A 20,217-nucleotide genomic window follows, 5' to 3' on the forward strand; every position below is an offset into this window, starting at 1 on the left:
TACAAGAAACAAAAGGAGGGCCATTTCCAGCCTGTCTGCCCAATTGTGAAAGCTACTCACTGGATATGGATGAGGAATATGGATAACAAAGCTCGCTGATGCGCACAGTTGCGTACAGTAAATCCATACTATGCAAAACCTTCTGGCTAACTAAAGTTAATCGTTGGCCTCTGTGGATGCTGCACAGTGATATAGAGTAGCAAGGTGATCAGGTGTTTTCGCATCATAGTTGTTCTTATATTGTGTATTTTTGTGTGGCTGGAATGCTGTATTGACCAATTAGCATCCAAGACCAGAACTATCAGTTTTATAATGTAAATTTAGCACAGCGAGGCTCAGAATAAACCAGTTAACCAAAAAACAATTCCCCCAAAAGGTTAAATAGCAAGAGCATAAAGAAAATGACATGTCAAGGATGAAGCCTTTGTCAGCAGCAGCCCCCTGATTTCTTTATTATGTACCTGTCTATCAAATGCAGCATCTCTATGGTAATGACCATTAACAGGGTGTGTGGTATGTATGGTAATTGCACGCCCTGCAACGTATTCACGTGACGGGGGTTTAGATGTTAAACATTGTCTGTTGGTTTTCACTCGACTTGCACCCGTTTGCACTGTCAGCGATGCTATTATAGTGCAAAATTGGACATCTGATACCTCTAAAGCAATTGACAACCTTGGCATTTCATTAATTTGCTCGCACAATCTGTAGGCAATCGTGGCACGCTGCAAAAACCCACTTCTTCGTGCAATCCACTCTGTCCATTATCCCACCCTCCCTCATAGCAGACCTCACAGAAGTCATGTTTAATTTGGAAACATAGCCTCCTTTGGCAAATTAGCAATTAGAACAATTTGGTGGGGGATATATGTATATGTGTCATTAGCTTTTTTTCCCCCCATTGCCCACAAATTAATAGTAGGAGCATTGGGTCAAGCTCTCATTTTCCACTCCAATAGAAGAGGAAATCTGATGCTGGCAACTCAACGTAGCTGCTGGAAGCAAGACTGCACCTTTTGGCACTCGCTGGTTAATTAGTTTACCTTATAGCCATCATTACTAGTCCCCCATCCTTTGCCACTTGAAAAGGGAGGAAGAAGCTATTTCTCTAGAAACTATTCCTCTAGAAGAACCATCTTACGCCAGAACCATCGTTTTGATGAGGGTCAGTCAGTTGTGATGTTTAATCTTGGTATCACCACTGTAAGTAGCCACTAATTAGGGTCCTTACAATACAATTTAGACTGTAATTAGTGTAGATTGACCTCTCTCTGTCTGAGGCTTATTAGGAGCCTCTTAGGGGTTTGTGAGAAACTCTTTCAGTCAGCTAGCAAGACTGATACTGCCGCCCAAGAGTAAGAGAGATAGAGAGCAAGGGATTCTGGGAGCACGCCAGCACACACACACACAAATGGAACTTACTACAGTAATGAAACGTCCTACTTAGAATACTGCACAGAATACAATATACTATATAGGGCCTTCATAAAAAGAAAAATGGTAAGTGAAACAGTAGGCAATATTCCAAATGTATTAAATAGTAGTGTTACATTTAGTATGCTTACATGCAAACCAATACTCTGAAAACTATTAAAAATCTGTTTATTCAATAAATCCAACAACCACATTTACATGAGATTCGAAATCATCTGGTTTCTCTCTGCTTTTGGTGTCAAATTGTAAACAGTCATGCACACAATACCTCAGCACATTGGATAAGCCGGTAAGAATGCCGGTCAAGGTATTTACATGCAACAGGATATCGGGGTACTGGGCAAAAATTTGCCTGTGTCGATTGTTTGTATTCTTAAGCCGTTAATGACCTTTCCCTGATAAAAGAAAACCACATAACATTCATCTAAGTGGCATCCAGTTATCATGCTAATTAAAATGCTGAATTTAGCATTTCTAATTCAATTTATTATTTAAAAAAAAAACATATCTTACATTTTGGCCATCCATTTAAATAATGAGTAAAAAAAAAAAAGAAAAAAGACTTCATTCATTACACTGGAAATATTGGGTCAATTTAAACGCACTGCATTGTGGAATATAGTATTCTGTGCAGTGTGCTCTTGTTGACAGTAGTTTACATTTTGGTATTAATAGTTCATATCCCACATTTACAGAAAATGTGCATATTATACACAGTATACATGCTATATACTTTAAAAATAGTATGAGTACTTTGTTAGTATTGTATTCTGAACATATCCAATTATACAGCTGTTGGGATGTACCCAACATTGCTAACAAAATGATGGAGGGAAAAAAGAAACCATTGTTTACAAATATTTCTAAACCAAAACTCAACCAATGTTCCTCTGTGGGACAAAGATTGATTGGAGGGTATGATAGCAATTAGCATCAGCAGGCATCAGTGGTGACTAACAATGCTATGCCATATGTTTGCTCAATATTTTCCAGCTGAACCTGGTGTCCAACGTTACCTTGTCCAAGACGGCTCCTGAGGCCTCTCCGCCCCTCAGTCTACCCCAGACACCCACCACCCCGACAGCCCCCCTCACACCACTTTCCCAAACCCACTCTGTTATCACCCCCACCAGCCTGCACAGTGTGGGACCCATGCGGCGACGCTACTCGGACAAGTACAACATGCCTATATCTCCAGGTAGGGACATTGTTTGAAAGTTTTTACTATCTATCTTTACTATTATAGTAAGCCATTTAGATCAATATCATGATTCTAGGATTATATTTATAGACAAAATTTGCCTTCGTTAATATGCTTTTCACTAAGGGTGTTTTCACACTTGGGTCCTCTTTAAAAGAACCCCTCACACCCCTTTAAGTGGACCAAAAATTTAACCGAGTGAAAAAGGACCCAGTTCTCTTTGCATTCACACTATTTGTGGCCTTGAAAGTGGGCTCAGATCTCTTTTTGGTCTGCTTGAACCGTTACGGGGTCTCTGTCCATTTTGCATTCACACTGTTGTTTTTGTGGAATTGATAATTAATCATGGCTATATTAAATGTTAAGAGTACAATTAGCTCTACGTGTTAATTTATGAGATTATTAGGTCACACTTTGTATTAGGTGGCCTTAACTACTATGCACTAACATTAAATACATACAAGACTATGTATTTACTGTGTGTCTACATGTTGTTCTGCAAAATATCCACATTTGCTGCTTCTGAGGTTGAGGCACGGGTAGGTTTAGGAGTAAGGTTAGGGTTAGGATAAGGGGTTAGAGTTAGGTTTTGGGGTAAGGGTTGGGTTAGGGTTAAGGGTAAAGTTAACAGTGTAACTACAAATGTAATTAAATGCAGGTACTTTAAATGTAATTACAATGCAACAACATGTATATACATAATAAGTACATTATATCAAATGGGTAAGTACATAGTAGTTAAGGCCACCTAATATAAAGTGGGTCAGATTATTAAACATGTTTAATACCCTTAAAATTAATAATTAGCATTAGTATAGGTATCTTTGTTCAATAAAACATATTTTATTGATCTGCATAAAAAAAAAGAACTGTATTACATAGTGTTAATATATTTTTATAAATTAAGATGGGAAAGCAATGCATTAAACTGAATGCATTGTATTTTTATATTAATAATTCTGTATTTAAGGACAAAATTCAAGAAATTAAATCATGGATTATGGTAAAAAAAAATAAAAAAATACAACTGATCATGGTTTTATCTATTGACAGCCTCAGGCAACATCTATTCACTGAAAACATTAGTAATATATTTGTATCGTAATCTTTAAGTGTCACGCGCCATTCAAATACGGTCCGGTTAAACCCTTGAGTCTTCATTTGCACAGAACACTGAAGAAAGATTGTTGAGTTTAAATAGCTTTCATCATCAACTTACTCTGTCATCTCCATAGAAACCGAATAAGCGGCTCGTCGCATCTCTTCTCTGCGCGTCATCATTACTGTTATATGGTAACCTGTCAGGGTCAAAAATGTTTGGCATTACGCAAAAGGGAAAATCAAGTGAGCCTGGAGCGCTTTGTGTTCACAATGCACGTTATTAGTGAACCGAACCGCAGGCTGCAAGCAAACCGTACTCAGACCACCTCCCGAGATGGTCTCGGATCGGTACGCTTGGATTGTTCACATATGGGCCAAAAATCCTGTGAACAACGCTCAGACCCCTGAAATGGACCAAGTGTGAAAACGCCCTGAGAAACATAGGTTTTATTTTATTGTTATGTTCAAAGATTTTACACAACAGTGTCCTTGTTGCACAAATTATACGGTTGAGTATTGGCATAGTGGATAGTACATGTGCTAGTGACAAATACAGGGGACGTGGGTTTTAATCCAGCCTGATGTACTGATACATGCCTGTTTGGTCAGCACTTCACTGTTTTATAGAGTAAAATGTAAAAATAATATTATAAATAAATATTTTATAAATCTATTTATAAATATTGAAAGTATACATATACTTTTATAATTTATATTTATTTATAATTATTTAAAAATATAATTTATGGGGGGCATGGGTTGCTCAATGGTAAAATATGCTGGCTACCACCCCTGGAGTTCACTAGCTCGCTAGTTCGAATCCCAGGGCGTGCTGAGTGACTCCAGCCAGGTCTCCTAAGCAACCAAATTGGCCCGGTTGCTAGGGAGGGTAGAGTCACATGGGGTAACCTCCTCGTGGTCGCTATAATGTGGTTCGTCCTCGGTGGGGCGCGTGGTGAGTTGAGCGTGGTTGCCGCAGTGGATGACCTGAAGCCTCCACATGCCTCCGCCACCCGGACTGAGGCGAATCATTACGCGACCACGAGGACTTAAAAGCCCATTGGGAATTGGGCATTCCAAACTGGGAGGAAAAAAAAAAAGAAATAAATAAAAAAGAAATAATATATATATATATATATATATATATATATATATATATATATATATATATAATTTCTAATATATAAAATATGTATAAATTATAAAGTATATTTACAAGCAGCTCATCACATGAATATTTTACTTATATTAAATGAATTATATTAGTATGCGTGTACAGTACTTTTATATTACTCAGTACTTATGATAAATATACTGTAACATTAACACTGTAATGTAAAATATAACCAGGATTTCTTTCATTCAGATCTTAATATTTGTTTTCAATCTTTTTGAACAGATATTGTACAGAACAAAGAGTTCTATATGAATGCAGAAGTACGACCTCCTTTCACATATGCTTCATTAATACGACAGGTAAGAACTCAGCCACTTATATATGACACATTTAAATCACCAAGAATGTAATAATCTAATGTCTAGACTTTAAATTTAACATGCATCTTACATGCTAAAATTCAATATAAATATTCAGTGTTAACAAATACTACTTTCATGGGGAAAAAAAAAACACTACCCACCATCCCCAACAAATTTCAGATGCAATTTAGCAGCAGAGCACAAGATTAACCATCTGCAAATGAACGCAAGAGCACTTGCTGTTTATGGAGGGGGCAAAAAAGCCCATATATAACAATTGCTTTTGATTAAGTATTACAGCCAATGTGATTATTACGGAATTCATTTCACACAACAGTAAGAACGGGGGCGTCTTTGAGATGCCCAGTCAATTATCAGGCCTGAACCAGTAATCTGTGATCACACGGGCATTAATCTGGGCCCGGAATAATTGCCGCTTTATAATCTGGGCCTATAATTTTTTTCTTCTTGTTTTGGTCGTTTAGCGGAAAAGGATATACTCAAATTGCTACATTTGCATAAGGAAGCGTTCAGTAAACAAAGTAGCTCCCATCTGAGAGCGGAAAAGCGAGGAGCTGTTTTACATGCACCTTCAGATCAGCTTTAACTTGACAATCTGTGTCTCTCACTTTGTTTTTGCTTCAGGTTTGGACGGAAATGAAACATAGCTTTTTGCTTATCAGCATTTGTTTGTTTTTTGCAGGCAATACTAGAGTCGCCAGAAAAGCAGCTAACACTAAACGAGATCTACAACTGGTTCACGCGAATGTTTGCTTATTTCAGACGCAATGCAGCAACGTGGAAGGTGATTTTACAAATCTTATTTATTTCCTGTTTTAACTAAAGTACAATGAATTTGGTATTTCTTAATTATTTTACTGAATAATTACAAATGTTGAAAAAGAAAATGATTGAAAGTGAATAAAGAGGGGAAAAAAGCCTTGAGATTGTTAAAGGTTTATGGCTAAACTATTGAACTCTCACTGACCCCTGCAGAGAAAACCACCCACAGAATTAAGCATAAGCCACTCTTATTGGACCACATAGTGTACAACTGCACACACATTACCTATTTTTTCTGTTCATTTTTAAGCTCAAACCACTTTACTCCTGAAAGGCATGTATGATTATGGGACATATAGAGTGGGGTTTAAATATCTTAGTCCACACTGAAAATCTGGGATTCAAATTTCTAATATAAAACTGGAAATAAAGTTTGGGGATTTTGAAAAACTAAGAAACCTTATTACATGAATTAATATTTAAGATTCTGAACTATTTCTAGGTCACTAATCAAATAAGCACATTTGTGACATTGACCATATTTCCTTGCTTTTATTGAAGCATACAAGATGCTCTTTGGAACATTCTCAAATCATGCTGGGATAACATGCATTATCAAGTTTACTATTATTATAACTGTGAAATTTTTCAATTAAACATTTCACTAATTGTTAAATGGGGGGGGGGGGGGAGTCTGACTTTTGGACCCCACTATAAATTTTAGCCCTTTGAACGATCAGTCACACTGAGAAAAAAAAAAAAAAAAAATTCTGTGCTCAAAAATTATCATCACTAAAATAATCAAAAAATATCTGAATTATCCCAAACAACACTAGCCCTGAGAGATTCAAACAAAGAATCATGTAAGGATTACTATTGTTGCCCAATAAGATTTAATCAACAAGTTCAAATGACCTTATACGTTTTAAACAATTTATTTAACTTAATGATCCTTTCTGTTTCTGGAAGAGAACCCCCCTTCATTTGGAATTATTTTGAAAGTGTTTATCGTTTTTTTCTGGATGTATTTCAACAGCTTTAAGTGGAAATCTGGTCATTTGAGTAGGATGTTTTCCCCTGGCACAGTTTGTTGAGGATTGGCATTTAGCTCAAGCGTTTTCAGTTTCCGTTTTTGAATTGAGGCAGAATAAGATTAACTATCTGTGACTTTTACCACAGCCGAATGATAAAGCACCATGCCTCCATTAATCAATGAAGGCTTTATTTACTAAATATCGCCCACATATTGTACAAATGGCCTGATGAAAGGGTAAATTATAAGAAGGCAATGAGCAAAACATGTTAGTATTGCGTCTTTTCCCCTCATTGTTCAGCTGCTTTGTTTATCAGACTGATTGTGCAGTCTGGAATTTTGTTGGTAGTCCAAGGTGCTGCGCTACAGTTGGCTCTTGATGAGTGCTTTCTTTGTATTGAGAATGTTTTGGAAAATATGAAACTACACTGCAAAAAAATTTAAGAAAATATATTAAGTGATGTTTATGCTTAAATCTGACAATAGAACAAGAAATACAATTATATTCATGATACATTCTCTGAAAAGAAGTCAAGTTAATATATTGTGCAGTTTTGCTTCTCAGGTAAATGTATCTTGTTTTAAGGATGTTTATTTTCACTGAAAAACAAGATAAATATACTGATTAAGAATAGTTTACCCATGAATTAGGATGTCATCTGTCATCATTTACTCATCCTCATGTTGTTCAAAACCCTTAAGATTTTTTTCTTCCATGGAACACAAAAGTAGAGGTTTTGAAGAATGACCTGTCTGCTGTTTTCCATACAATAAAAGTAAATGGGGACTTGGGCTGTTAAGCTCCAGAAATGATCAAAGAACATCATAAAGGTAATCCATATGACTGGAGCACTATATTCCAAATATTCTGAAGCCATAAGATAGTTTTGTGTGATACAGACCTGTTGTGTTCCACGGAAGAAAGTAAGTCATTCAGGTTTGCAACAATAGGAGGGTGCATAAACAGGGTTAATCTTGTAAATGATATTACTGCCGAAAATGTTCTTTAACAAAGGGTTTTTGATTTTGTCAGGGATAGCATAGACAAGACAAATAAGACGCATCATTAAGAACATACTGTTGATGAAAATATGACACAAGATATTAACATTGCACAAATAGAAAACATCTGTTTTTAGAATAAGAAACTATAATAAAATTATATAAAATAAAATAAATGTTTATATATTTGCCATTTTATTCAGAATAAAACTGACTAAAATCAATGAATATGACATGCCGAAATATTGACTTTTTGTTGAAGACTAAATCTATTAACACTGCAAATAATGGCAGAAACTGAATTTGGGGTGAATTATTTAATAAAAATGTATACATTTGTGTACTATAGTCTTCATTGTACTTTTAGCACATTTCCCTTTGCACTCATAGCCCTTCTCTTTCTCTTACACCAACTGCAGAATGCAGTGCGGCATAATCTTAGTCTTCACAAGTGTTTTGTGCGGGTAGAGAACGTTAAAGGGGCGGTATGGACTGTCGACGAGCTAGAGTTCCAAAAGAGAAGGCCGCAAAAAATCAGCGGGTAGGTGTTCCAGCCCCACCCCCCACACAGCGTGGCTGACCAATCATGTGTCTCTTGGTGTTGACTGATGGGCTCAATGTCATTGTCTATGTGCTGTGCTGCCTATTTACTCTCCTGCTAGCATTAGTGTGTATCTATGTGCCTGTATGTAAGTTATGTGCTAGCTCTGTGCATCATAACCCCCAGTTGCTTGTGCTTATTCATTCATTTCATATCCTCTCTATCACTGTTTTCTGTCTGTATGTCTGTCTGTGGTTGCTACATCCGCATTTGGCTGCTTGCTGTCCCTCTCCCCCTTCCCAGGGTGCTGTGCGCACCAATCTCTCCCTGCATAAATGCTTTGTAAGAGTTGAAGATGACTTTGGGTCCTTTTGGACCGTAGATGATGAAGAATTTAAACGCGGCCGTCACATACAACGAGGTCGCCCCCGGAAGCATGCGGTCGACGAAAGCTTTGATGAGCTGCTTGTACAGTAAGCCCCGCCCACTGCCCCACCCCTCCCATCATGACCCTGCATGCTTTGCCTCCATGTGCTCACTCATCCTGCTTTCACATCTTACGCTTTTTCCATTTTCTTGTTTTTCATAATATATGAAATGGCTCATTTTGAGTGTATTTGGATGTATATTAATATGTGATGTTAATATCTAATCAAATTTAGCATATAACCTTGTGACAAGTTCATATATTTACTGTAAGATCTTTTCCAAAACCTAGTGAGCTGCCTTGTTGTCTATGACCTGCATCCTTACTGAAATTGACTATTTGGAACACTCTACATAGGTAGCAACTATGCACGCTACTCAAATATTGCTCCTCATGTGAAATGCACAATAGACTCGAATCGAACTTGATTACAATAGACTTTTATGTTAGCATACTGCTAAGCTAACAAGTTCATAGCACACAAAAACATTAAGTAAAATAAAATGTTGAATTACATTGAAATATTTTCTATCAACACTTTTCTGTATTTAATGAATAAGGTCGGTCTATTTGTGAAAGTGAAATCGAAAACATACACACCCAAAACAAAGTATCTTAGAAGGCCTATAATTATACCTATAATGTCGGGAGTGGACCTATGATGCCTTAAAATGCTGTCTAGGTAGGCACCTCACTAGGTTTTGGAAACAGCTATGGTGTTACGGAGCTTTTGCTAGTTTAGTGCTGTGTATTGATTTTCCTATTGTGTTTCATTGGAAATCGGATTGTACTCTAAATACTGACTACAGTGTAAAATCAATATATCCAGTAAACCAGTACAAGTTTTATATACAGAGTAGCCTTCATGTTGAGTGATTTATGTACTCTCAAATCATTAATTGTAAGCTTAGAGAAAATGAATAGCAACTGTGACTCATTTTGGTGCTTTAGAGCTTAATATATGTCGTTTATATCTTTGTCTCTACAGAAGTCCAGCTCTAGTAAAGAACATCCATACCACTTTAGGATATGGTCCCGCCCTTTCTGCAGCGTTCCAGGTAAAGTTCGCACCAGTTATATTATTTATATTATTTTTAAGCCATATCAGAATGATAGTATTTACAAGATGAGCGCACATGAAAATGTTTTCATCATCACTGGAAAACTGGATTTTCTTTGAGCCCCGACTTTCAGAGTTTTGGGCATGTCAGTAAAAGAATTGTGGTGCCATCTAATTGGTATTGGTCATAATTTTGTTTTAATGGTGAATGTTTATTGTTCAAATTTAGTTTGTATGCATTTTGTGTACTGTTGATGAAGACTAGCGATAAAGCTTGTCAGAAAATACTACTCATGTTGCTGGAAGCAGACTTGCGCAACACAATTTGCTCTTTTTATTTTTTTTCTTCATTGGGAAATGAAAAAGAAAGAAAAAAATAAGAACTTGCCAAACATTTTATGTCCATTTTATTCTGACCAAAATCACTTGAACGCACATTGTGTCATAATAACGAATTTCAAACTCCGAATTAGGAATTTCATTGGAGGACTTGTGTGCAAATGGATAAAATTGTTAGTTTTTTGTTTTGTTTTGTTTTTGGACAAGCCCAAGTATGTCAATGCCATTCCAAAGAACAGTTGCATTTGATGTACATCCCCTAGCCTTGATATGTTTCCACAGTTGTACGAATTGATCTCACTGAGTTCACCCCTCCTCCATTCTTTATGCACTTTTTTAGGCATCAATGGCAGAGAACAACATACCTCTATACACTACCGCTTCCATCGGAAGTCCCACTCTTAACTCGCTTGCCAGCGTTATCCGAGAGGAAATGAATGGAGCCATGGACCACAGCAACAGCAACGGTAGTGACAGCAGCCCTGGACGCTCGCCCCTGCCAGCTATGTGAGTGGCTCACATCCCACCTTCATAATGTGTGTGTGCAATTGAGATAAGAGATAGGTAAAGGGAGATGTCCAGGAATCATTCGGGTTGTATGTTTGTAGGGCAGCTTAGGTTGTGGAATATTTTAAAGAGTTTGAAATAAAGAGTTAAAAATAGTCTCCAAATGAACAGTAGGGTTTAATGTACATTACAGTAGATGCTTAGCCATCCGTAAAATTATATATAAACTGAAGTTTACGGAGGAAGTACGAATTGTGAATTGTGCTTAAGACCGACACAGTCTTAAAAAAGGAAACCCCACCTTTAGAATGTTTCTACGAGGGGGGAGCTTGTAAAGAAAATAGTGTTTTGCGATGTTATTTCAAGAAGAAGTTTATAAACTCGCTTTTATAACGGGTCAATAGAGTGCGGTGTACTGAGCCGAGTTCCTCCCTAATTATTGCCTCCATTTTGTTTAAATATTTACAAAAGTCATGAATAGAAGATGACAGAGCTGCCCTCGTGCATGTCCGAAAACTATCTGAGCTGTCGAGAGTAAAACAACGAAAAGGAGGGGTGAGGTGGTGGGGGGCGTAATTAGTCTCAGCTAAACTCTCCAAGATTTCCATGTAGTTGAGCTGCTGTCGGGGCTGAAAACCACAGCTCCCCATACACTTGTTGTATGGGAGGGAGCGCTGTGTTGTTTAAAGCTTAAAATAATGCGGTGCAGACGACATGGTTTCCAGATGTTGGAGGATAGAGTGGTGATTTGTTGCTCGACGAGATTTATTGCCATTTCTGTGAAATATCAGCAAATCGCTTAGAACAAAAGTGGCACAGTAATGAACTCATGAAGATTTGGGTGAGAGAAGTGCTAATGGTTGGTAGCATAGCTGCAGGGCTGCCCCATCGGCAGGATAGAGAAAGACAGGATGGGTGTGCTTGCTCGGAGGCTGCCCGCCTCCATGGTATTATTTAAAGTACATTGGAGTCCAACATAAGTTGAACTCAGGTAAATTGGGTCATTTTTTGACATTGGTATTACCATTTGAAACCATCACTGTACCATGTAACTGCTTGACAGAGTATAACATTAATTATATGTCCAAACAACAGCTTTAAATATTAAATGCAATTTCTGTAGAATCAATTTATGATTTACTTTTAACTGCATAATTACTGTAATTGTTAACTATCACAATGATTACATTGTATTGTCAGTAAGTATATTATTATATCCATCTTAACACAATAGAAGGTACTGTATAACAGGCCTGTAATTATGAGGCAGTCACTCCAGTGCATTATAACATAACCATATACTAGCATTATTTTTTTTATACACTTTTATATACAGGTGTTATACACTAAATTCAGGTTTAGATTTATGTAATAAAATCTAACAAATGGGCAATCCATGCGTTCAGGCATCCATTACACCTGTTTGGATTGTGCAGATGACTGAAACAATTTGCCATATATAGGGTTACTACAATTAAAGTCTTCAGTCCTCATTACAATGAAGGCTAAAGAAGAGTGCAGCTTAATAGCATATTAATAACAATTTGATGTTTGCCCTCCAGCTAGAGATTGAGACCAGAGGCCATGGGACGTGTGGAGAAGCTTTGATCTAAAACCAATAGAATAGGGAGCGTTTTCTTATTATTCAAGCAAAAATAAGATAACTCATTAGCATGGCTGCTTTCTTAACAATCGTCCGTTGTTTGCGCATAAGATAAAAGGTCTTCTAGACTGATTTAGGGAGTAGAAAACAAAAAAGGAAAAATAGTTTTGGCAAATTATGTTTTGATTAGCGCTTTTCTGACATTACACTCAAAGCACTTTACATAGGAAACAGGGGACTCTCCTCAACAACCACTAGTGTGCAACATTCACCTGGAAGATGCGACGGCAGCCATAGTGCGTCAGTACCTTCACCACACACCCAGGGCCGCATTAATGCACGGGCTTACCTGGGCTTAACCCCCGTGGCCCCCAGCTGCAGGGGGCCAGTCGCGGCATCCGCCACCTGACGTTTGCAGGAGGACGCTTATGTAAACGTGTTCAGCAGGAGATGCTGATGTAAACAAAAAGACACTGCGCAGCAGTGAAATGTGTCCGTGTAGCGCATGGTCATAGAGTAACAATGATATGACTCCATTCGACGACTGGTTGGGCCCAGCAAAACTGCAAGCCCAGGGGCCCCGGAGTACCTTAATGCAACCATGCACACACTAGCTATTGGGAGAGAGGAGAGTAACAGAGCCAATTCATGGATGGGGATTATTGGAAATCCATGTTAATAAGGGCCAATGGGGGGATTTGTCCAGGATACCTTTACTCTTTATGAGAAGTGCCCCGGGATTTTTAATGACCACAGGGAGTCAGGACCTCGGTTTAACGTCTCATCCAAAGGACGGTGCATTTTTACAGTATAGTGTCCCAATCACTATACTGGGGTTTTAGGACCCACACAGACCACAGTGTGAGCACTTATTAAATATTAAACACTTATTACTTCCTTTGATCCGTAGAACACAAAAGGAGATGTTGGGTAGAATGTTAGCCTCAGTAACTGTTCACTTTTGTTACATCTTTTAAAATGGTGACAATCTAATTTTATGTTATGCGGAATAAAGAAAGTCATAAGAGTTCATTTTTGGGTGAACAAGAACTCAATGTATCTACCACAGCTGCTTGTAATGTTTATCCTTTATTCGTTTTTCGTGGTCCTTTTCTTTTTTCGTCTGTTACAGTCAGCGCTCGCTCATTGGTGCTCCACTCCTGCAGTGTTTCTGTAATGAGAAATTTGGCAGATCTCATCTCTATAGACAATCCTTTGCCCAGACTGTGGGCCGGGGTTCATGTTTTGCCTTGTTTACAACTGACAGCGTTATTATTCTTGTAAGGGCTCTGTTTCTTATCACAACCATTTGTGTTGGGCCCTGTCGCCGCCACCTCCCCCTTCCCCTCTCATCTCGCACGCCTTCCCGCCACTGCTTTTCTTCCCCTTATTGACACTTTGGTTAGAAGTTGCATTAATTTTGTGTGTATTTAAAGCATGCATGCTGCTGTCTGGTCACCGCGTTGTGGGGCTTTTTTTGCACGCTTGAAGTTGATTAATGACGGAACCTTGCACGGGGTCGTCCTCCAGGGACCCGCCTTACAGGTTGTGCATGTTAACGAGCTAGAAGAGGAGCACGCGGAGTGGCAATGATCCAACGCCACCAGGAACCTGACATGACGTCAGCTTGATCGCTCACATGTCTGCCACTGCTCTCTGCAGTCCATTCTCTCGTCACCACGTCGCATGTTGTTAATCTCCCTCATTTATCAATTCAAAGTGAAAACCCTGTTGTCAGGCCAGTTGTGGAAAATAAAGCCAGCAGGTATTTCGGTGTTGGAAGAGCTGAAAGAGAAGTGGAGTTATCAGGAATGCTATTATGCCACCTCCGTTAGTGTTTCATTATTGAGACAGTTGGTCATTATTCCTGTTTTTGTTGGATACTAAGCGAGTAGGGCTCTGGCCATACAATCAACTATTACAGTATCTTGAATGTTTTTCTCACAGTATTGCACTGATACTTTAGATCCTTATATTGATTTTTTATTATTATTATGTGTGAAATATCATTTTCTACAGTTCTATCAATAAAGAATTATCAGTACGATCAGAGCTGCTTCTATGGGGTGCCAAAATTTAAGTGAACTAAGAGAGAGGAATTGAAATCATTCCCGCTATCTTGAATTCGCATATATGTCATAAGCACTGTAAGGTCCACAGTGAGAATCTGGGGTTCATAATCAAATTTAAACCTGGAAATAAACAGTTTTAAGATTTTTTTAATGTAAAATGAACAATTTGTTACAATTCTGCTCTATTTCTAGGTCACTAATCAAATAAGAAAATTTGTGACATTGATATTGTTAACTTCTATGTACTGTTTTATGTTCTGATAATAAGGGGTCCAAGCAGAGATGGTGGATTTCCATTTCTGAGATCAAACTTTTCTACTACTTGGATTTTATGTTGTTGTTGAAAAACTTCCTTTTTCAAACTCATACTAGGCTGTTTGTCTGATTTGCAAGAAATTTGGTATGTGTCATATAGAGATGCTCCTGATGAAAAGTTATCAAAAGCATTTTGATTCTTTAAATCATTCAGAAGATATTGACCTGTTTCTAGTGACATCAATTTCAGACCTCAGACCTGTATACACATTTCCTGGGACTTTGCATGGATCAAAAGCATTTTTTGATATTTTTCTAGAGATCGTTTTACTGGTGTTTTTCCATTCACCGCCATTGTTTTCTCCTGCTGATGGTTACAAATATGGCGGCTGCGGGGGAAAAGTGACGTCACTGAAACAAGTCAATAAACCAATACATTTTTGGGGTTGGCCTGTATCTTATCAGCGTGATGTCCAAACTTCACAAAACTTGGTACATGTGGACCAGAAGACATTCTTAGGACACACGCCAAAGGTCATCAATTTCCAATGCTAGGGGGCGCTATAACTACAATCCAAACTGTGCAGCTGTGATCAATCAAGTTGAAATTTGTCACCAAAACAACTCTATCCACAGGATCTGTTCTTTCAAATTGGCTATTTTGGTCATGTTCTCTTTATGCATGCTTGGACCTCAATAATTGCCGCTTGCAGCTATATTATAATTTGTCATGGAAAAAACTATCGAATTACAAAAAGCAAAATAGAAGCATTTTCACAAGTAAACTTTTGTGAGTGAGAATGGAGGTTATTTGTGTGATGGTACGAAAATATTAATTACTGTTCAGTCTGACTGTAAAATAATGTTTCCTGTCTCTTTTTCTCTATTCAGGCATCATATCAGCATAAAAGAGGAGCCACTGGACCCGGAAGAACACGGAGGTCCCCTTTCCCTTGTGATGACAGTCAATCACAGTCCAGACTTTGACCACAACAGAGATTACGAGGACGACCATGTGAACGATGACATGCTGTAAGCCTGGTTTCTCCCAGGTCTGCTGCCAAAAAGGCTAAACTAACTGCGGTCACCTGCGAGACCACTCCAGATAGAGCAAGCCCAAGACTGGATTCACAATCCTCTTGTTGACAGCTATTAAAATGTTCCTAATTAACTCTTTAGTGCCATTAAATACAAAACAAAATACCAGATAAGAAAAATCTATTCCATTTGGAAGTATTTTTGATTTGTTTCTACTTTTCAGTTAAAAGACATGCATAAATTTCTACTCATCACTTGATGAAGAGACATTTGGTACTGGGGGCCTGCTTCTACTTCCTTTTGGCAAAGTGTCACTGAGACCAGAGTGGACATGAAAACACAGCTGAGAAAGACTGGCTCTTCGCCCTCTGAGTCGAATAAACACTGATCACGGACTGCAGAGCACACACACACACACACGCACACACAAATCATTGACGCTTTAATGAGCGTGCCATTCACACGGTGTGTACGTATGTGAATTTATTCATTGTCTCAGCCTTCAGATCTTCTTAAGTTCACTTCCATTGCAGCTGGGAGATATCTGGTGTTTTTGAGGGTTCCTGGGCAAATAATTTAAACGTTCTGTCCACTCATTACTCTGTGCTGTTAGCTATATATTCTTTTTGTTGGGTTTGTTTGTTTTGGTAACTGATCAGACCTCATGATTAATGACGTGGAGTGTGCTTAGCACTGGATGAATGTGTAACGGTTCTTTTCATGCTGTTTTTTCTTCTAGAATTCTTTTCCTTTCAAAATTCAAACAAAATGTTGCATTACCGTGTAGTATTTTTCTGTCATTTGTTCCTTCGCAATTTCTGCAGTGGCATTTCCCTTGCATGCAAACTCTCACACACTTAAACTCATGCTCTTTCCCGTTCATGAAGTCCGTCTGCAAATGCACTACTCGAAATGAAGGCTCCCTCTCCACGCACCAATGAAGTTTAATTTACACTTGGAATAAATGACAGAGAAATCAGCGCAGGTTAATGTTTATCGCTATGAAATTATACTTTCAAAAATCCCCTTTCGTGGTGATGCAGGTTAGCGTCAACCAAATCGCTGATCGAAACCATCATCTGTATTAAATTTTAAAAAATGGAATGTCATAATGGAAATAAGCACCAGAGAGATAATTGTTTGACAAAAGCTAATTGTGATCCCTTAACGGTATTGGCGGCAACTTTGTTTTTGTTTCTTTTCCATTCTATAATTTCAAAGACTAACTGGATGACTTAACTGCATTCCCTGTCATTTCAGTATCTGTTTCACCACATCAATGACCAGCTCACCCTCTATGTTATTAGACATTATTAATAATTACACATGAGATAAAAAGTTAAAGGGATTATAAACCAAGGCTGATATTACAGCCATGACCACTGAGCATTACAGCACTGGGGCAGCCCACTATGACCATCCACTTCTTGCCAAATCACCGGATGTTTTCAGGCCAGTTGAACTGGTAATGCAACTCAGAATTGGAAACTGCTGCCTGCTAGTTTAGAAGACTGGCTCAATGTTGGGACTGCACAATGATGAGAAAAGACTTTAGATTAGACTTACAAATCTGACAGAATGTTTTTTTTTTTTTTTTTTTTTTTTTTTTTGTAAAGTCTGCAACCAACCACTTTCTTTGTTATTTATTATCCTTTTTTTTTAATGTCATTTAAAGTTGATATGTCTCTTATCTGTGACTACCAAAGATACAAGATACTGCAAGTTGATATATTCTATGTTCCATGCAATAGCTAAACAAAAAGGCCAAATATGCTCAGTGTTCCCCACCATGGCTGGCTAGACGTGAAAATTATGAAATGTCTCAAACTGTTTCGGGCTTATAGTGAAGAAAAAAAGCCAAAGGGTTTGTTCGATGGGCAGCTGTATGTCTTTGCCTATGACCAAAATAGGAGAGGAGAGACCAACACATGACCAAATCAATGTTGTCTCTGGGCCAATGAAAATGAAAAAAGGGAGTGTTCTATCAGGAAATGATGGCTATAAAGGAGAAGGATATGGATGAAAGAGTTTAGAACTGTGTTCACTATCGTCACAGGAAATTTAAATCTTGGAGGGGGAAACATTTGCATAACACAATGTGAACTGAACATCAAACTGGACCACACAATGATGAGTTTTATTTGTTCTCATACTTTAGGAATTTTTTTTTTTGTTTTGTTTTTTTTGGCCATTTTATTCTTTGAAAAGATTGTATGCCACTTATCTTGTAAAATCCTAAACAAGATTCCTGATGTCCTTTGTTAACCTTGGCAATGCTCTATGATTGTGTTTTAGTGTCTGTCAACTTATTACTTTTTATATTAAAAAACACTCCTGTCAAACAATAAGCTGGGTACAAGGTACTTTAATGGCAGTTACTATATGTGTAAATTTATCCAAGCATTTCGTATTGATGAAACAGGCAATCTGTGGTTCCCAAAAATGAATAAAGATCTAGGCAGCTGAAGGAGGGACAGATTCAAGCTGATTGGTTTGTTTGCTTTCTTGAGCAGGTAGACAAGACCATTCACCGCATGTGTAACTCAGCATTACTGAAGAAATACAGCATGAGAAACTGTTAGTACGCATACCTCAGTTCAAACCTTATAGGGAATGAGTAAATAAGAAAAAGATTTAACATTTCACTCGGTTGCACTTAGTTGTATGTCTTGCATGTTTAGTCTAAAACTGTAGCAAACTATTTTAAGAAAAAGATTTCTAAAAATTATAAAAAATAAAAAAAAATCAGAGCTTGTTTATCATGAGGGTCTCTTTGTTTTCTTTTAAACCAATCCAAACCTCAGGCTTTTTTTATCGTTAAGAAACTCCACTCGGTTTGCTTCATTATTATACTTTTTTTTTTTTTCATTTTTTTTTTTTCAGATATAGTAAACTGTTTTTAGCTTTTGTTGGAGTAGGTTGTACATACACCACGATATAGCTTTCTGTGTCCATTCATTTTCTCCTTTCCTGATTCTTTTGATAGAACAAAAAGTGCTGTTTGTATCACCATGTTTGCTTTATTACAACTGCTTTGTATTTACTATTAAAAAAGACAGAAAAACACAAAGAAATGAACTACTTTCTGTATGTATTTCAATCGCAAACTGTGCTGCAAGTGTAATTGACTTAGTGATCCATGTTTTTCTGGGAGGAAATAAGGAAACTTGTCAGACATCTGGGAGCGAGAGGGGAAGGAATGAATCCGGGGATAATCCACAGTTTTTGGATTCTAAAAAGTGTAAAATAGAAAACAGATTTGTCTCTGTAATCACTGACCTAAGCGTTTCGTACAGTCTTTTTTCCCCCTTTACTTGTGTTAAGCTGTTTTTAATACTTCTTTCAAACAGATCTTACTTTTCTGCTTTAGATTAGCTATAAAGGCATGTGTGCATCCTAGAGCAGAAGGGAAAGGCTTGCATGATTAATTGTACGTTGAAGAGAAGTGTATGAACCACGGACATGTCATAATATTGGCTTGTGGGTATTCAAGAAGAACAACAAGAAGACTGTTTTATATATATATATATATATATATATTAGTCCAATATGTAATAGGCAGTCATTTTTCCAGCCTTCATATATGCATTTATACATTTAAATATTCAACATTCTAAAACCCAGTAAAATGCCACTTTTTGCATTCAGATTTTTATTTTTTCATTAGGGTCTAGAGCAGCAGAATCATAAATAATCCACTAAATTTGACAATCAGGAAGTGTCCAATTATTTATTTATTTTCTCTCATTTTTTAACTGTTTATCTATTCTTTTATCATTTTAAAAACATTGTTTTTATCAAATATTTTATGTATCAAATAAATATTTTAAAAAAAAAAATGTACCAGGAAAGGCCAGAATGTCCTGATCAAAGATACTCTAGGACTTGAAATTGTTTCAGAGGTAATCACTAAAAACATGTATCCTCTACAGAGGTCAAAAATTGTATTACAGGCAAATTAGGTAGTTTTGGGGTTTTGGTTTGAAAAATCAAGCACATGTAGTAGATATTAAATTGAACATATTTAAAAGTTAAGGATAAACTTTCTCAATGCAAGTAGTTGAGACATTTAACAGAAGCTGTTTATCATAGCCCACCTGGTGCCACGGTTACGATTACACAAACACCTTTGACCCACTCTTACCAGAGGATCATCAGCTATGCCATGTTTCTCCCAAGGCCCCATCACTGACTAGATCATGGTAAAAAAAAAATGCAAGAAAAATGCTTATTTATGGAGTGTAATTTGCGTCTTGCATTACCTACTTGGCATGAAAAAGTAGGGCTAAGACATATGTAGTCACATTGTAATAAAAGATACATACAGATATATATATATATT

At 37.4% G+C, this 20,217-nt stretch overlaps 1 protein-coding gene across 8 annotated transcripts in view; it reads left to right on the forward strand.

Annotated features, from left to right (window-relative positions):
• LOC127445628 (forkhead box protein P1-B-like) overlaps nt 1-18,223 on the forward strand; it is a 263,267-nt gene extending 245,044 nt beyond the window's left edge. For all 8 annotated transcript variants that reach the window (XM_051705821.1, XM_051705818.1, XM_051705826.1 and 5 more), the window contains 7 exons: nt 2,428-2,632; nt 5,136-5,212; nt 5,919-6,020; nt 8,453-8,574; nt 9,990-10,059; nt 10,741-10,907; nt 15,729-18,223. In XM_051705821.1, coding sequence (XP_051561781.1) covers nt 2,428-2,632; nt 5,136-5,212; nt 5,919-6,020; nt 8,453-8,574; nt 9,990-10,059; nt 10,741-10,907; nt 15,729-15,873 — 888 coding nt within the window. In that variant the 3' untranslated portion in view covers nt 15,874-18,223. The remainder of the gene's footprint in view (nt 1-2,427; nt 2,633-5,135; nt 5,213-5,918; nt 6,021-8,452; nt 8,575-9,989; nt 10,060-10,740; nt 10,908-15,728) is intronic.
• The last annotated feature ends 1,994 nt before the right edge of the window (nt 18,224-20,217 follow it).

Source organism: Myxocyprinus asiaticus, chromosome 9 (genome assembly GCF_019703515.2).
Source record: "Myxocyprinus asiaticus isolate MX2 ecotype Aquarium Trade chromosome 9, UBuf_Myxa_2, whole genome shotgun sequence".
Taxonomy (NCBI): domain Eukaryota; kingdom Metazoa; phylum Chordata; class Actinopteri; order Cypriniformes; family Catostomidae; genus Myxocyprinus; species Myxocyprinus asiaticus.